At 42.0% G+C, this 18121-nt stretch overlaps 1 protein-coding gene across 1 annotated transcript in view; it reads left to right on the forward strand.

The window, feature by feature from the left end:
* Positions 1-18121, forward strand: part of PLXNC1 (plexin C1) — a 148047-nt gene that overhangs the window by 46170 nt on the left and 83756 nt on the right. Inside the window, exons 5-6 of the mRNA XM_082634834.1 lie at positions 9648-9762; positions 17933-18080. Coding sequence (XP_082490960.1) covers positions 9648-9762; positions 17933-18080 — 263 coding nt within the window. The remainder of the gene's footprint in view (positions 1-9647; positions 9763-17932; positions 18081-18121) is intronic.

An 18121-nucleotide genomic window follows, 5' to 3' on the forward strand; every position in this document is an offset into this window, starting at 1 on the left:
ATCATAATAATGGGGTTTGGGGGTGGCCCCTCCTCCTTGTGTGAGGACCCCATTGTGTCAACTAATTGTGTAGAAGCAAGTGGGACAGCTGTCTGTGGGGTGGAAGCAGTGGGGAGCAGAGAGGAATATGTTATTCGGGCCTGGGGGCATCACTGAGTTACCCTGGCCCAAGCCAAACCCGTGCATCTGGGTTACCGAAGATGCTGAAAGGGATTTGGGGGCCTTCTCACGCTGGCAGGGGCGGGTCTTGGGTGGACCTGAATCCCCTGGGTTCTTCATCATCTTTGTCAGCTGTTAGAAGAGCTGGGAATATTTCAAAGCAGAAGGTGAAGGGGGTTGAAACTATGAAGGCACCCAGCTCTTTGCGCCTGGACAGCTGACAGTGGCTGGAAAAGGGAGAATGCTTACCGTACTCAGAAGCCAGTTTTGTTTTTGGTCCAACCTCAGCCTCCAAACTACTTATCTTCGCGTCTCTTTAATTGATGTAGCCTGACTTAAGCAGGTACCATTAGGAACACCCCTTTTAGTAAATATATGTTTTAATGGAATAGATTTTTTTTTTGAAATGACCTTATCTCAGGCAGCAAGCACTTTTGTAAGTATGTATCGATTGGCTTTTAAAAATTCCTCAAATGTTTTCACTTGTCTTGGTGACCTAGTACTTGTCCTGTTCCCAGCAGCTCCTCCACATTCAAACAGATGTTCATATCTTCATTGGAAGCCTTCCTGCCAGTCTTTTGTGTTTTTGCTCTTGTGATGTTTTGTAACATTTGGGCACTTGCATCCCGCTCTATGGAGAATGGACCTTTTCTAAAATGCCCCATGTGGGGTTCAATATTGCTCTCTGGAAGATGGGGTTGTTACCGCTGCCAGCTGTTTACTGGTGGGGAAACTGAGGTCCTAAGAGGCTAAGGAATGTGTTCCCCGTTACAGAAAAAATGTGTGGGAGAGCAGTTTGGAGCCCAGATCTTCCTGACTCAAGAGACATCATTTTCCCATCTTTATTTCCTTGTTACCTATTTTTTACGAATGCCTCCCTTAAATTCTTCAGTTCAGGGTTTGCATTTGGGGATTAAATCACCAACTTTTAGTGCACTCATCACCCACCAAAGAACCACATGCATGGAGTGAAGACCACAAATCCCTTTTGTGTGAGTGTTTCAGTCTGCAGATGTGTTTTACATGTGCTAAATAGCTCCAAGTTTCAAGACAAAGGTTGGTTTTCCACCACGCCAGTTAACTGGCCAGCCCAGTGAACAAAAATCAATGAAACAACTTATGCTGGTATCATGGAGACATAGACAAGAATTTAGTCACTTGAAAATTTAATTCTTAATCCAATTTAGCTAACGCTTGTTGAATACCAGGCCAGATACTAGGCCCTGGGGAAACAAAAATGAATGAGGATCTGCCTTGGAGAAGCTCACAGGTTAGTGTGGGAAGCAGGCACTAACCAAATAATTTCAATACGCTGTGGAAAGTGCTCTCATAGCTGGTGCTTAAGGCATAGGGAGACCCCAAGAACCTTTGGGAGGAGGAGGGTTGTGATTAAGAAACTTCCAAGGGGCTTCCCTGGTGGCGCAGTGGTTGAGAATCCGCCTGCCAATGCAGGGTACGTGGGTTTGAGCCCTGGTCCAGGAAGATCCCTCATGCCACAGAACAGATAGGCCCGTGCGCCACAACTACTGAGCCTGCGCTCTAGAGCCTGTGAGCCACAACTGCTGAGCCCACGAGCCACAACTACTGAAGCCTGCACACGTAGCCCATGCTCTGCGACAAGAGAAGCCACCTCAATGAGAAAACTGCACACTGAAACAAAGAGTAGCCCCCGCTCGCCTCAACTAGAGAAAGCCCATGTGCAGCAACAAAGACCCAACACAGCCAAAAATAAATAATTTTATTTAAAAAAAAAAAAAAAGAAACTTCCAAGAAGCCATGAGCTGTGTCTGCCTCCTTACATGGAAAAGGCAGGCTGATTGTTGACCTGGTGTATGTGAGCAACGCAGAAGGCAGTCTGGTTACCCCTATTGCCCAGATCCCTCCTGCATCTCTATGATTTTGTGTGTGTGTTTGGCTTATGTCATCCAAACCTTTTACCTAAATTCTGTTTCACTTGCCTGTGTAATAAATATAATAACAACTGTTATACTAATATTTACTGAGGCACTATTGGAAGCCTCAGTTAAATAGATGTACGTTTTTGAAACAACTCCATGAGATAGAAACAATTATTATCTGCGTTTCTGCAGTTGGAAAGCCGGAGACACAAGTGTGAGGGCATGCGATTTGCCCAAGGTCACTGGCTTGTAACTGGCAGACCCACTCTACTCTCCCCTTCCTTCACTGAAGTCTAGCCAGTCTGGTCTTTAATCAGTTCCTTGCAGAGACCAAGCTTTCAGTGAACTCAGGGCCTTGGCACATGCTGTTCCTTCTGCCTGGAATGCTGTTCCCACTACTCTTGATGTGGCTGGATGGTTTTCATCCTTGAAATCTGAGCTGAAACATCATCTTTCTTGACCAGCCTATCTAAAGTAGTTCCTTCCTGCTATATTTTTGATTGCTGCAGAAGACTTACCTCAGTTTGAAACTATTTAAATTATTGTCTGCTTATTTGGTTTTTGTCTGTGTGCCTCAACAGAATGTAAGCTCATTAAGAGGGGAGCTTTAACTGGCTTAGGCATTCGTGTGTCCCCAGTGCCCAGTGTTTGATGTCTGGTGGGCACTCAGACAATATTTGTACAAGGAATACTAGATATGGCACTAGGCCCTGGGGGTGCCAAGGTGAATAAGGTTAGCCTTTTCCTTGGGGATCTTATAGTCTGGTCAGAGACAGGCAATCAGCAACCAATGCATCGTGCTGTATATACCAGGAGCATTTGTAAGGTGCCCATGGGGACACAGAGGAGGGCGCGACTGCTTTGCCTGGAGGCTGGGCAGATGTGGAGGAGGTGACATTGAACTAGGAACACCATTTCACCAGTATTGCAGGCCCTGGGGCATTCTGCACATGCCAGGAAGAGCTGGGCAGTTTGCGCTGCATGTGTTTATTAAGTAACTGCTCTCTGCGAGGCACCACGTACTAGACATTAGCGACCGATGTGTTTAGGAGCTTGTAGGCTAAATAGGGAGACAGACTTATCAACCTGTGATTGCCTGGGGATGAGTTTGGAGAGGAAAGCAGGAGCTCGATCATGGTATTGGGTATGAGATGAGTGTGGACATGTGTGTTCTAGGCCCCCGGTCATGAAAGTGATGTAGGGAGAGGTGTTTGGTGTAAGTGAAAGGGTGCCACTGAGGGTTCCTAAGTAGGAAGTGATGTGATCAGTTCTGTCCTTGAGAACACCTAGATGATGTTGTGGAGGCTGACTGAAGGCAGGGAGGAGGGAGGCCCATCAGAAGGCTGCTGCAGGAGCCTGGGTGAGAAGTGATGGGTGAGGGTGGACTGCAGGAGATAGTATAGAGAAATGCTTGGAAATAATAGGTCACAATCAACTAGTATGAGAGATGAGAAAAAAAAGAGAGTAAAAAAAGGCCCAAAGTTTTCTAATTTGATCTTCCGTTTGGATTATTACTCATTAACTGAGATCAGGCAGTGTTTCCCAATGTGCATGGCTAGAACTTCTAATCCCTCAACAAAAATGTTGGAAGATGGTGCATCATCCGTTTCTGTCTCGGAAAGTTACAAAGCACACGGGCATATTCAAGGCTCTGAGAAGTCCTGCAGTAGAGAAGACCATGAATTTTATTTAACTAGTGTTTCCCAAATTTCTTGACCCTCCTTTTAACATTAACACCTAAAACAACCCGAAGAACACACTTTGAGAAACGCTGAGAAGTGGAATAAAATCTATATTTTCCCGTAGGGCCCAAGCTCTGGGAGGACATATTTACTTTTATCTTGGCATTTATGACATCGCTATCCCGGAAACCTTTGAAAATTTTGAGGCATTGGCACAGTAGTAAGAGTATGGATACCAGTGCCAGACTGCTGGGATTCATAGCATGCTAACCTCTCCGTGCCTCAGTTTCCTCATCTTTGAAATGGGGCTGATAACAATAATGCCTACTTCCTGAGGTGGTTGTAGGATCAACGAGTTAAGTCCTGGAAAGTCTAGAAACAGTGCCTGGCCCCTGGGGAGGGCTCAGTGAGTGAGAGCCCTTATGAGGGGCATTACAGGGTAGGAGATGAGACCATGGACTCTGAAGCTGCACTGCCTGGTTTGGTATCTCAGCCGCTCTGCTTCCTAACTGACCTTGGGAAAACAATATGGAGCCTTCCGTGCCTCAGTTTTCCCTAGCTGTAAAGCAGGGAAATTTGTTGTACCTACTTCATAGCTTTGTGAAGAATAAGTGGATCAAATCATGTGAAAGAACGTCTCCTGGCAGGTGAGGTGTTTTCACTTAAAAAAAAAATCTTCTAAATTGTCTCTGTTATTAGCATCATTTTCTTATGTAGATTGGATCTTCATCACTGGAGCTGAAATTCAGTTTTTCAGCTTTCCCGGCAAGTTATTTTGGTCTCGTATTTTGGCATCCCCCTTGGCTGACTCTGGAGGCCTGCAATTCAGAGTTTAGTTTTTCACAGTGACTTCCAATTCTCTTCTTTTCGGTCGAGATTGGTTTCTCCATCTTGTGGACTGACAGCATTAATGAAAGCCCCCTGATTCTGGGGACCACCTGGCCCTTCCTCTGGACTCCGTGCCTTTCTGAAAGATGCAGACAGCTGTTTCAAGTCACTTAGCAGAAGACCTTTGCTCTTGTGGCAAAAATCTACCCACAGGATGGACACAGTCTCCTGTTTCCCGAGAGAGAGGCTGGATTGTTTCCTTGTTAAAAGTTTTCTGATGTATCAGTAGAGTATCTTTGGAACAGGTCACACCACCACTCCCATTCAAGCCAATTACCTGATATTTAGTTATCAGTTTACTTCAGGGACTGTCTGCTCTTGGTGAATAATTAGATTAGAAGATGCTGATGAAATTCGAGTGGCAGGAAGTAGAAGTTACATTTCTGAGTTCAGAGTTTCTATTTCAAGGTTGAGTAAGTGCTACATTCTGACCGAGAGATTCTAGCCTCACAGAGTCAGATTCTCAAGGTCCCCCTGCCCATCCCATGGGCATTTCACCTGCCTGGAAACTTCAGCTCATTTCCAGAGGTGCGTCTCCCTGTTCTTTATGTTGGCATGAAAACAATAATTGAAGCCATCCCCATTTTTAAAAAATAGAAATACTGTATAAATACAATACTGTAATAATAAATTTAAAAGTCGATCCAGCTGGGCACTGTTCCCAGACTACCAGCTGAGCAGAAACACAAATAAGTAAAGGAGAAAAACTGCTATATGATGCAGATGGCTTCAATCTCATTGTTTTCTGCTACTCTTATATGCAAATAGATAGAACTGAAGTTACATTACAGATAAACAGGTTTTGTGGGCTAACCTGGAGACCTTATCACTGTTTATGACATTATTTCTGTGGGGAGAAAAGTGTATTCCATTTTACAAAAAGATGGTTTACAAGCAAATTTTTGGAACACAATAGACTTGTGAGTTGGGGGCCTCCTGGAATTTTAACCTCTAGTTGGATGTTTTGTATTCAGGGCTAGTGAGGTGTGAAAATTCGAGGCATCTCAGATTCACCCCCCCCCCGCCCCGCCCCTGTTTTCCTCCCAAATCCTTGCTTCCCCTCTTCATCCTGGATGCTCTGTCTTACCTTCTCTATTCATCTGTTCCTGGGGTCCTCATCTCTGTCGCCTCATCCTGGCACAGCCCCACTCTCCAACCACTGCTGGGGCCCCAGGAAGCCAGGAGGAACTCTAAATGTCATTGTGTTTGTGCACCTTATTAAATGGCAGTTAGGGCTCACAGGAGGCCCTGCAGCTGAGGGGCCAAGCATGTGGCTCTGAAACCAGACTTCAGCCACTTGGAGCTGTGCACCCTTGGCACATTATTGCACCTCTCTGAGCCTCCGTTTCACCCCTGTAGAATGAGGTGGTTGTGAGGACTACTGGGGGAGGACTAACTGTAAACACTCAGAACAGTGCCAGGCACAGGGCAGTGTTCCTTCCAGGCAGGTACATGGTGGGGTAGTTACTCAGGGATATCAGGGTTTAGACAGATTTCCACAAACTCAGGAAGCAAACCCACTGTATGCAAATACTTTCTGAATTCCAAACAGCGAACTTAGAAACAAGTGTCTGGAATCTCCCTGTTCATGAGTCGGGCCCGGGGTAGAAGTTTTGAATGAACGTTATGAGTTAGGGGTCAGGGAGGGTTGGTCCACGTGCTTGAATAGTTTGAGTGACAATCTCAAACTCTTATTATTTTGAATAGATGAAGCTCTACAGCAGATTTTATGAACAAGCCTGTTAAGTCGTTTCATTCACTAAATTGCATCCACGGTTCTTTAACCTACCAAAGGTTTTTTTAAAATTAACTTTTGGGTTTGGTGATTTTTTTTTTCTTCAGGCAGTTTTTTTCTTTGCATTTGAGCTGGCTCTGTTTCCTAATTTGCAAGTAGGCTAGTGTCTGCACATTGGCCTTATTTTGTAGGCAAGAGAGCTAGCTGGAAATAAGGACTGGAAAAATAAAATACTGGTTGGGAGGCTTAGGACTTTTGGAGAGATCCTCCGTAGAGAGTGGAGCAATAGCATAAGATAAGAAAAGCAAACATATCTCTGCCATTTTTTTCCAGAATGCACTCATTCTAATTTGAATCCCATTTTCTTCCTATCTGTGGCCTGAAGAAATTGTAATGAAGCCAGTTAAGAGATCAGCCTATTTGAGAGTGCTTCACTGAGGATCAGCCTCACCAAGAGTGGAGTCTGACAATGAGATTTTAATTTTATTTGGGCAAGGCTTAACTGTCTATGCACTTGACCGTTGCTTTCGTGGCTGTATAGGAATAAGAGTGATTGCTTTCAAAAGGGACCATTTCAGAGTAACTGGTTTTGTTTACTAAAACGTGGGAGCTGTAAGATCTGTTCCCCCTCCTGAAGAAATCTGTGTGGGTAATGTGCTGTCGTGAAGATTTTATAATCTGCCATACTGGAGGAGTAATAAGATATTGTTGTTGGTTGACCATCTGGTTATACATTCTTGGTGTCACAGTTTGCTTTTTTATTTTTTTATTTTTATTTTTCAGCTGGTGAGAAGCAAAGAATAAGAGCTTAGAAATCTCAGAGGTGTTTTATAAACCAGGAATTTATGTTTAGTTGCTTAACATGGTTAAATTTTGTTTTCACCTTATACAAAATAGAAATTGAAAGGTCCACTTTTATATATATATATATATAATATATATATATATTTTATATATATAATATATATATATATATAATATATATATATTATATATATATATTATATATATATATATTTCCCCCAAAAGACAAACTGAAAACCTCAACTTCTAATTTGTTGCCTCTCTGGCCCCAGATTCAAACTTTTAGCTTACATTAAAGATAGTCTCTTGACTGCAAGTACAAGTCAGACATAAATCATAAGGAAACTCTAGAAAGAAAAATCACCTACAGAAAGGACCTATAGAGATTTCATGTTTCATCCATTCATTCAAAAATATTTATTGAAACCTTAGTATTTGCATACCATGCTGCCAGGCACTGAAGGATTTATAGAAGAAATATTAAAGACATTCTCCCTTCCTTTGAGGATCTTACAGCTCACTTGGGGGGAAACGACATAGACATATGAAACAGTTAAGTCGTAATTCAAGGCAGCATTTGATTAAATACCCAAACGTGTGGTGCTGACAAGAGATGCCATAGGAGTTCAGAAAAGGGAGTGATAATTCAGCGGCACTACCGTTTTCTGCCTACAAATTGGCAAATTGTAGCACTATTTGTATGAAATATTTTACACTTGTTTTTTTGGCAGCCTTAGGCCTTGACTCCCAGGCAGTATTAAGAGCCTACAAAAATATTTGTACTCCAGTCTCTCTAGAACTGACTTTTTTCTTTTTTTCTTTTTTTTTTTTTTTTTGCCTTTTTTTAGGCAGAGGAAGTGCCTTATACAAACCAGAATGCCTCTGAGAGTCAGGTAGTTTTTGACAGTCATCATCACTTTCAAATACAAAATAGGAAACCAACCTCATCATTCCCTGTGTTTCAATCCAGCCGTACATGTGCCTCCATCGCAAACTCTCCCTGATGTTGAAAGGAGGTTTAATTTGAACTTAATGTCCGTGATGGACGAGCTGGCCCTCAAGGGTCAGGTGAATTTATGGCTTTGGAGAATTGCTGATGAAAATCCCCATGGTCATGAGAAGGAGAAGGAGATGACACAGGTGGAGGAGAGTTTGGGCGCAGATGTGCTCCCTGAAAGCAGGGCTCCCCAGGATGGTAGAATATGATGACATGCTGAAAGTATTGCACTTGGGGGTGATGGTTAATGAAACTTGCTGGCTTCCTGTTCTATTTTTGTCATATTCAAATTAGCTCAGCGCTCAAAGATGAAGCCATGGGGCCTAAATTCTTAAGAATTAAAAAAAGAGAGAGAAGAGGAAAAAGAAGAAATAAAATGCTTGTGAAGTCAAATGCACCGTTGGGGACCACACCTCATGCCACTCACATCCTTTCAGGGACTCCCCAGAGCTGAATGTGGTTATTATTTAGTTGCTTTTCAATTTCACGTGATTCATGAATTTTCAGTTTTTTTAAAAACTTACTGTCACTAGTTCTCCTCCACCCCTTTGTGTTAACCTTGGGCCTTGAGGAGGCGGAGGTAACAGATGTTTTGTTCTTTCTTTCCTTGATACCGTTCAGGGGATGTCTGTGGAGCCCAACACCACTCGGAAATCACACAGCCCTTGGTGTTCATTCTTCTTGTTAAGTTGGTGGCCCTACTGGTGAGGCAAGCGTTCCCAAGTTCGCAGGACCTAGAGTGACCGAGACAGGCATCAAGCAAAGCAGTGATCTCACCTTTCCGCTTATGATGGTGTTTATCAAAGTAGTTGGCCCTGACCACAGCTTAAGATTTATTTGGGGGCATCCTCTGAGCTGGCCGACTTGGCAACGTGGCCCTGGCAAATGTTTTACCCAGTATCTTTTGATATAATTTGTCATCTGTTGAAATAAATGTTATGTAGCAGATGGTTCTGGAATGTCTTATCAAATTCTTGGGAAGACTCTGCCCTTGCAATATGTTTATTTGATTATCATACTGCAAAGCACAAAATGGTCGCTTTAATTTTTTTTTTTAACAACAAAAAAAGTTACACAAGGGGTTGATATTCTAGAAGTGAATCGCAAACTTAAAATGTATACAATGTGTAAACCCTTTCTTGAGCTGTTCTGTACTAGGTTTTTCTAGAAGGGCGCTCTTTAATTGTAGAATGCAGGAGAAGCTGTGTTTTGGATGTATTTGGCAATGTTATCTTGAGAGATGGCTCAGGAGTCTAAGTTCAACATGTCCACAGTTGTTCTCTGCTCTGAGACATGATGGAAAAAATGCTCTGCTGGTTTCCTGTTGCTTTTCATGGTTTTAGCATCATGTTCTTATTCTTTCTTGAAATCAGTAATCCACTATACAAAGCCTGGCATTTTGAACCGAAGCCAAGTATGCGAAAGTTTTAACTGATGCATGTGTGCTGCTTTGCTGCTATCCCCCTTTTTTTCTTTTTTGATAGGTGTACTTTTAAAGAAGATTGTGTGCATTTAAAGAACTCAGAAAACTGGCTGGATATTTCATCTGGAGCTAAACAGTGCCCTCAAATTTACCTCTTTCGAAGCAGTAAAGATAAGGTAAGAGGAAAGATGTTTAATTGGTCTCTACTATCTCCTTTTACACAACGGATGCCAACTTCCTTCTGTGTGTAAAATATCCATTAACGATCAAATAAGCTTAGTTATGAGAGTCCACTCATTTAGTTAACTTGATACTTAGTGCCCACCAGATGCCATGCACTCTGCAAGGTGGTGGGGAGGTAGCAGAGAATATGACACATCATGGGCCTGCCCTCATGGAGTTTGTCATCTTATGCAGCTAAAGATGACCTTTATTTGTTGAAATGAAGGAAAAGATGGACTACTGATGTCGCAGAAAAACACATTGATGGGGACTTCCCTGGCGGTCCAGTGGTTAAGACTTTGCCTTCCAATGCAGGAGGTGCGGGTTCAGTCCCTGGTCGGGGAGCTAAGATCCCACATGCCTTGTGGCCAAAAAACCAAAACGTAAAACAGAAGCAGTATTGTAACAAATTCAATAAAGACTTTAAAAATGGTCCACATCAAAAAAAAATCTTAAAAAAAACCCCCACATTGATTAAAAAAGAGAGAAAAATAATAAGTTCAGATTCATGGTCAAGGTTCCTTAAATGTGTCTTAAGTGTCAAATTTTGTTGTTTTATGGTTTCTTTTCCTGATGTGTTCAGACTTCTCTTGACAGCTGTCTTATGTGCATGGCTTCAGGCGATGTTGATAGAGAGGGAGAGAAAGCAGTGTGGGCAGTGACTATCGCAAGGGGGGTGTTCGCTGGAAAGTCCGTGGGCTCTTGCTATGGCAGTACCGCCATGGGCAGCACATCAGCCCTGTGATTGGATGAGAGAAAGGTAGCAACGTGAGCATATTCAGGCATTTTCTGATTCACATACCAACTGTGCCCCATGGGAGAATGGAATTCCTGCCTTGCAATCTCGGTGGCTGGAAGGAGACATTTTCTCCCTAATTATAGCTCCTGTATTATGGATAACTGTACAGAATCACCATCAGCAGCCTTGACCTGTCTGTTGAGCTCACTCTGTTTTATTTGAATGCCACATTAACAAGGAGATGGGTCACTTTCTCTTTCCCCTTACACTTTGCCATTTCAAATAGCAAGAACCGTACCACTTAAGAAGATTTAACATTTAATAAAGGAGAGCCAGAGCATTTAATGAGGGATAAATAATAAAAAGAATCAAGCTTTCAGGTCATAACTGATCAGAACTCATGGATTTCAAGTTATCTGACTGTGTCACTTTCTGTTGTCCTCGTGTGGGTGGCAGTGTGGAGGATGGGTGGGGGTGGGGGGCAAAAAAAACCTGTCGAAGCCTTCATCCAAGCCTCCATCAGCCCTGCACCAGAATGAATAGATTCTGTGAAAAGGATGCTTATGCATCTACGTATAGGTATGGCCAAATTTTTATTTCTCTTATCAGTCTGCAGAATAGCCGACTTTAGTGCTGATAGAGACTGGTAGAAAATACCATGATCATTGAATACACCCAGGACTCTGATGAGTTAAGATTACACAAAGCTTTTTTTCTTTTATCATTTTGAAAATGTTAAGGGTAGTACTTCGGCTCAGTACGGTGAGGGAAAATAACTTGTTCATTGACTGAAAAGCGCTGCTTACACAATTTGCTGACCTATCTTTGGGTTCACTAGTATAAGTTAATCACCATTCACATCTAGTCTGGAACATTACAAAAAATGTTTACCACCCAGAGAACTATGGGTGCTTTCTTCCCCACCCTGAGTCCCACTGTGGTTTACCCTAATCCCTCTAGAGTCTTCCCACAAAGCCATTACCTCACTCTCTCCAGCTAACCACCACCCTCAAGGTAAAGGAGATAACGAGTTTAGTAATTTGAGTAAAGCGATTCTTTGAACCCAACTTTGGGCTGATTATTTTAGTAATTTTGATAAGATGTCAGTCTCCATCTCTTGGTCATATTATTTCAAAATATTTCCTATCTTGATTGTTAGCTGTGACTTGCCTGAAAGTCTTAGATCTTTGGTTATTTAAAAAATTCCTTATCCCAGACCCATAGAGATGGAAGTCTATGGTTTTCCCCGATTCTATCTATTAGCTTGGTTCAAAGAGTGTTTGCTCACTGCCCATCACATACCTAATAACATTCTAGTAACTTTCGTGGTATGAGAAAGAAAAACCCATATAATACAGAGACCCTGTTTCCGAGAAGCTTTGTCTCTTTACACAAAACAATTAGAAGACAGTGTATCCTCATCCTCGTTATGAAATTGGCATTAAAAAGAAAGAATTAGAGCAATTCCAATTGTCTTGGAGGGATTTCGTGAGATTTTGTTGAGTAAAAACATCAAGATGCAGAAAAGTATGTATAGCATGATCTTGTATTGATCCAAAAAATGTCCCTGTATATGTTTATGTATGTATGTCTCTGTATGGTTATTTGATCATGGAGAAAAACATGGAAGAATTCATGCTAGGTTGTAAACATAGGCTCCCCTGATGGAATGACTCATGTGGTGGAGGGAAGGTCAGAGACAAGTTAAAAAAAAACAAACAAAAACACAAATAACTGAAATCCTCATACACACAGACAAACACAAAAAGGGATGTATGACGTCTCATTTTTGCATTATGTAAAATTATATGTTTGTATACCTATAAAGAGATTTTTAACAGTCAGTAAAAATGGCTTATACTGATAAAAACAGAAAAAATGTAGGAATAAAAGTATTTCCCACAAACAGCAGGGTTCCTAAAGGAGAGACTAGAAATATTCTTTTACAAATCAGAACAGAAACATCAATTCCATCACTGATGCAGCCAACGTTGTTTCTAAAGTTGTGTCCCGTGTAATAATACAAGAAACAAGTAATAGAAATAATTATTAGAATGGAGTAGACAAAAATATCATTATTTGCTAATCTTAAGTGGTTGTATATCTGTAAACTCTAAATATATTAGCTTTAAAATTTTTAATTGTTCAGGAAACATTCAAGTAACAATAACCTTACTACATGTAAGACCAACTGTTAACATCCATTAATAAAAGATCCCATTCATTAAAAACAACAGAAGTACTCAGGCACAAACCTGAAGAGTGAGGTATTTACCCTGTATTTTAAAATCATTTTTACTAGGAGATACATGTTGAAGCCAGCTACCAAAATAGTGATTTTGGCTATGCAACCGCTTGTCTTAAGCAATAGTAATAGTAATTAGATACTGAGGCAGTGGTCTATTGATGCTGTTTATAATTCATAATAGGAAAACCTTATCAATTAAAAGCATAAGCAAATATAAAAATAAAAACAGACACATAAGGTATTTTCTTGGAAGATATGAAAAACATCTTAAATATATCCAGACGTGTACTATGTTTCTTGGCGGGAAGAGATCATAAAAATGTCACTACTTCCTCAATCTATTTTCTAGATTTCATGCCATCCCAGTGAAAATTTGAATAGACTGTCTTAAAATTAATATAAAGTTCATCTGGAATAATAATATGAACTGGTCAAGAATATCCAAGATATATCTTGAAAAAAGAAAATTATTTAAGCAAGACCATTTCCATATGATTGTAAACACATGTATAGTGGTAATAATTTGGCCCATGACTCTGGTTTAAAAATAGGAATATAGATCCATGGAATAGAGTAGAAAGCTCAGAAATAGATGTAAATATTTTAAAGAGCATTATCATAAGAGGAAACAAAAGAATTATTTCATAAAAGTTGCTGAAATAGGGCTTCCCTGGTGGCGCAGTGGTTGAGAGTCCGCCTGCCGATTCAGGGGACACAGGTTCGTGCCCCGGTCCAGGAGGATCCCACATGCCGTGGAGCGGCTGGGCCCGTGATCCATGGCCTCTGGGCCTGCGCGTCCGGAGCCTGTGCTCCGCAACGGGAGAGGCCACAAGAGTGAGAGGCCCGCATACCGCAAAAAAAAAAAAAAAAAAGTTGCTGAAATAACTGGCTTACAATGTGGAAACATAGTTTAATTCACCTTTTTTACATTAAATATAAAATAAATTATAGGCTAATTAAGAAATTCATCTAAAAACCTAACAGAAAGTAACTGAGCATCAGATAATTTGGAAGTATAATTTTCTGGCTCTGAAGGAATATATTCTGTAATAGCAAGAGAAAAATATTCATATACTTTTAAAAAAAAATCTATACAAGGAAAAATAAGAGATGACTAAAGCACATACTTCAGGAAAATATTTATGACAGGCAAAATATTAATTGCAAGATATGAAAGCTAGGAGAGAGTAAAAAGAAAAATCTAGAGACACCAAAAAGTAAGTGGGCAGAAGTATATATTCTCACAAGAGGAGGTTTAGAGGGTTAGATAGGTTAGAGGGTTTTAGAGGGTTAGATGGAAGTATGTTCAGCTTCACCAGTTATCAAATAAGTACAAATTAAAGTGAAAATAAGGTTTGCTGACACCTAGTGATGGCGATGCCAATTAACACAACCTTTTTGGAAAGCAATTTGGCGATATGTTTCAGAAGTCATAAATATATTCATTCTGCTTGAAGCACTAATTCCAGGCTTAGGCTTCTGAAGAAGTAATTTGAAAGAAAACCCATAAGCTTACAGATGTTATTGCAGCGGCATTTATAGACTGAGAAACTTGGAAATAACCAAACTGGCAATAAGAGGAAAGGTTAAGTGAAGTAAGGTCTGTTGATAGAATGTTATGCGGCAAGAGGTTCTCTGGCCCCATGGACATTACTAGCTAATTGACACTCAGACTTCATATCTCATCTGATTCTTTGGGTCTTCATTCCCTCTTTATCCAACTTAACTCAAGAAAGAGTTATTAACTTGGCAAGGATTCCCACGTTGGGTTCATTAAGCCAAGGTGTCAGCTTTTTTTTTTTTTTTTTTTTTTTGCGGTACGCGGGCCTCTCACTGCCTTGGCCTCTCCCGTTGCGGAGCACAGGCTCTGGCTGCGCAGGCTCAGCGGCCATGGCTCACGGGCCCAGCCGCTCCGCAGCATGTGGGATCCTCCCAGACCGGGGCACGAACCCGTGTCCCCTGCATCGGCAGGCGGACTCTCAACCACTGCGCCACCAGGGAAGCCCAAGGTGTCAGCTTTTTAACCATTCTTGCCTGGAACCCAAAGTCGCACAAAAATACCTTCAACTCCCTGGCTATCCTCTTCCACCGCTTGAAAACACTTACCGTCTCCTATTTTCAGACAGCTGCAACTTCTTCTCCCCATCGTTCCCCTGAAACTGAACTCCATGGAGCCATTCCAGCAGACGCTACAAGTCCTCATCTTACTTGGCCTCTTGGCTGCATTCTTGAAACTCTGTCTTCTATCACCTTCCATGGTGCACCTTCTCCATGCTCTCTTCCTTCCTTCTTGACTAGGCCTCGACCTCCTTGTCTGGCTCCTTCTCTCCCTGACTCTAAATGTTGGAGTTATTTCAGCCCCAGGTTTGGCTCTTCCTCTCTTCTGACTCTGTACTTTGCCCACAGACAATCTTATCCACTCCCATGGCTTGATCTACTATCTCTATGTCGATGTCTCCTTTATCTCCCGCCCAGATTGCTTCTGGGCTCTGGGCTTATTATATCGTCTTAATTATCACACAAGCATCTTGAACTACACACATCCAAAAATTGAAGTCTTGATTTTTCCACCCAAGGTCTGCCTCCTGCTCAGTGTGTCCCATTGCAATATACAGCACCTCTGTGTCCAACCATTTGCTTACCACATCCACATGCCCCGCTTCCAGTCCTGCCCCGTGCTACCTCTAATGGGTATATTGAAGCTGTCAATTCTTTCCATTTCTACTGTACCGTCCTAGCCCAGGCTTCTATCATCTCTTAATCTCAATCCCGTGTGGCCCTCCGGTTGTCATCTAGCAGACTTTCCCACACTTCTGCTAGACTATAAGCTCTTTGAGGGCAAGGACGATAGCTGCTTGCTTCACTGAAGTAATCAATGCCTTGTGTAGCACATGGCACCTCCTAAAAGCTTGATAAATGTTTATGGAATAAATTAATGCAACGATTACAGTTCTGTAAATGCTGTGTATATGAGAACTGGAAGGCAATGTGGAAAATTTAAAACAGCTAGTGATAATAGGACTTTAACAAGCTTTCTGGCGCTCTTGTTATGATGTTTGAGCAGTGAATTCAATTAAAGACATACATGCGTACAGGATAACAGGTGATAACGGTCATGCGCTGAGATGTGCGGTACAGGGAGAAATGCAGGGGTGAAGCATGCATGAGAGTCCAGCCAGGAGTTGAAGATGAGCTGCTGGGGATGGTCTGGGGTTCAGTACTATGTTCAGGTCCCCTGGAGAGGGTTGGACTTCAGTCCAGTGGAAGTTGGACGATAAGAACTTGCATTCCAGCATGATCCTATGGCTCAGAAACAGGATTTTTTGAAAATGGAAAGACGGGGGTGAGATCCCAGGGCTAGAAGAGATTTAGCAAGCGTATCAGAAGGTGAGAGACAGTGGTCTTAGCTGGCTGTGCAGAGTCTGGGCAGAGGTCTGAAGTATAACAGAAGGTGGACACCTCCCCGGTTGTGTGGGACTATCACTCTTCATCGTGGGTGATAAGGTTACCACTTCCTATGCTCCCAGCTTCCTAAAACTTAGCCCACCTCCTCACCAGATCCCCTGCATGCACATGGTGCCCACCTCCTCACTAGATCTCCCATTGGCATATTATTTTAACTTTTCTTTTTCTTTTTCTTCTTCTTTCTCTTTTTCCTTTTTCTTCCTTCCTTCCTTCCTTCCTTTCTCCCTCCCTCCCTCCCTCCATCCTTTCTCTCTTTCTTTCTTCTCCTCCTCCTCCCTCCTAAACATAAACAAATGAAAAAAAATTATGTATTTGGATGAGAATACTTAATACCATAAAGATATAAAATCCCGGGCTTCCCTGGTGGCGCAGTGGTTGGGAGTCCGCCTGCCAATGCAGGGGACACGGGTTCATGCCCCAGTCCAGGAAGATCCCACGTGCCGCGGAGCGGCTGGGCCCGTGAGCCACGGCCGCTGAGCCTGCGCGTCCGGAGCCTGTGCTCCGCAACGGGAGAGGCCACAACAGTGAGAGGCCCGCGTACCACCAAAAAAAAAAGATATAAAATCCCCTAAAATTAATGCATATATTAGTACAATTCCAGTTAAACTCACAGTCCCCACACCCCATTTGGGTAAAATGATCTTAAAATTCATATGGAAGAATAACGTCTAGGAAATGCTAAGAAAATTATGAAAAGACAAATAGAGTTGCCATAAATATATTTAAATCCACAGTAGTAAAAATTTGATGACATTGGAATAGAATTAGATCAATAGATAATTGGAACAGTGCAAAGTTCAGAAATAGCTTGCAGGTATATGGTGATTTAATATATGACAAAAGTGGTAGCTCAGTGGGAAAAGGAATTTTTTTTTTAGTAAATGGTTGTGACATAGCTGATTAACCATCTGGATAAAAATAAAGTTCGACCCTTATCTTACACTATACATAAAAATAAATTCCATATGGATTAAAGACATAGTTTAAAAAATAAAGCAACAGGGGCTTCCTTGGTGGCGCGGTGGTTGAGAGTCCTCCTGCCGATGCAGGGGACACGGGTTCGTGACCCGGTCCGGGAGGATCCCACGTGCCGTGGAGTGGCTGGGCCCGTGAGCCATGGCCGCTGGGCCTGCGCGTCCGGAGCCTGTGCTCTGCAATGGGAGAGGCCGCAACAGTGAGAGGCCCGCGTACCACAAAATAAATAAATAAATAAATAAAGCAACAAAGATGGTGGAACAATATTATATTTGTCCACAAGCAAGACTTTGGGAAGAACTTTATAACCAAGACAAGAAACCCTGCATTTGATTACATAAAAACACATTGTGTAGTGTAAAAGATACCACACATACAAATTGCAAGACAAGCAGATCAGGAGAAAATATGTCAGAAATATGACAGATAAGGATTAATATCTATACTATACAGAGAGCTCTTAAAATTGATAAGAAAAATACACACAAAGCAGAGAAAATGGTCTAAGGATATGAATATGCGATTCACAAAAGAGCAAATTAAATAGCCAATAAAACATCTCTTTCTTTATATTGGCAATCTAAGAAATTCCCCTTCTATATGGCAAGTCAGAGGTGAGTTCATTTAAGGCTCTAGGATGGATGGAAATGATGGAAAAAAACAGTAATCTGGTTCCTGAAATTTCTTCCCCACACAGACGACAGTGACTGTGGTGGGAAGCTTCTCTCCGAGACGCTCGGAGTGCATGGTGAAGAACGTGGACACCGGCAGGGTGCTCTGCAAGGGTAAAAGTGTATCCAATGAGACCTGCACCTGCAACATCCCGACCAGAGCCACCTACGAAGGCAAGTGGACTCCGCCGTTGTGTTGTCGTTGTCGTTAGAAA

This window comes from Mesoplodon mirus, assembly GCF_964341445.2.
Source record: "Mesoplodon mirus genome assembly, chromosome: 11".
Lineage (NCBI taxonomy): Eukaryota > Metazoa > Chordata > Mammalia > Artiodactyla > Ziphiidae > Mesoplodon > Mesoplodon mirus.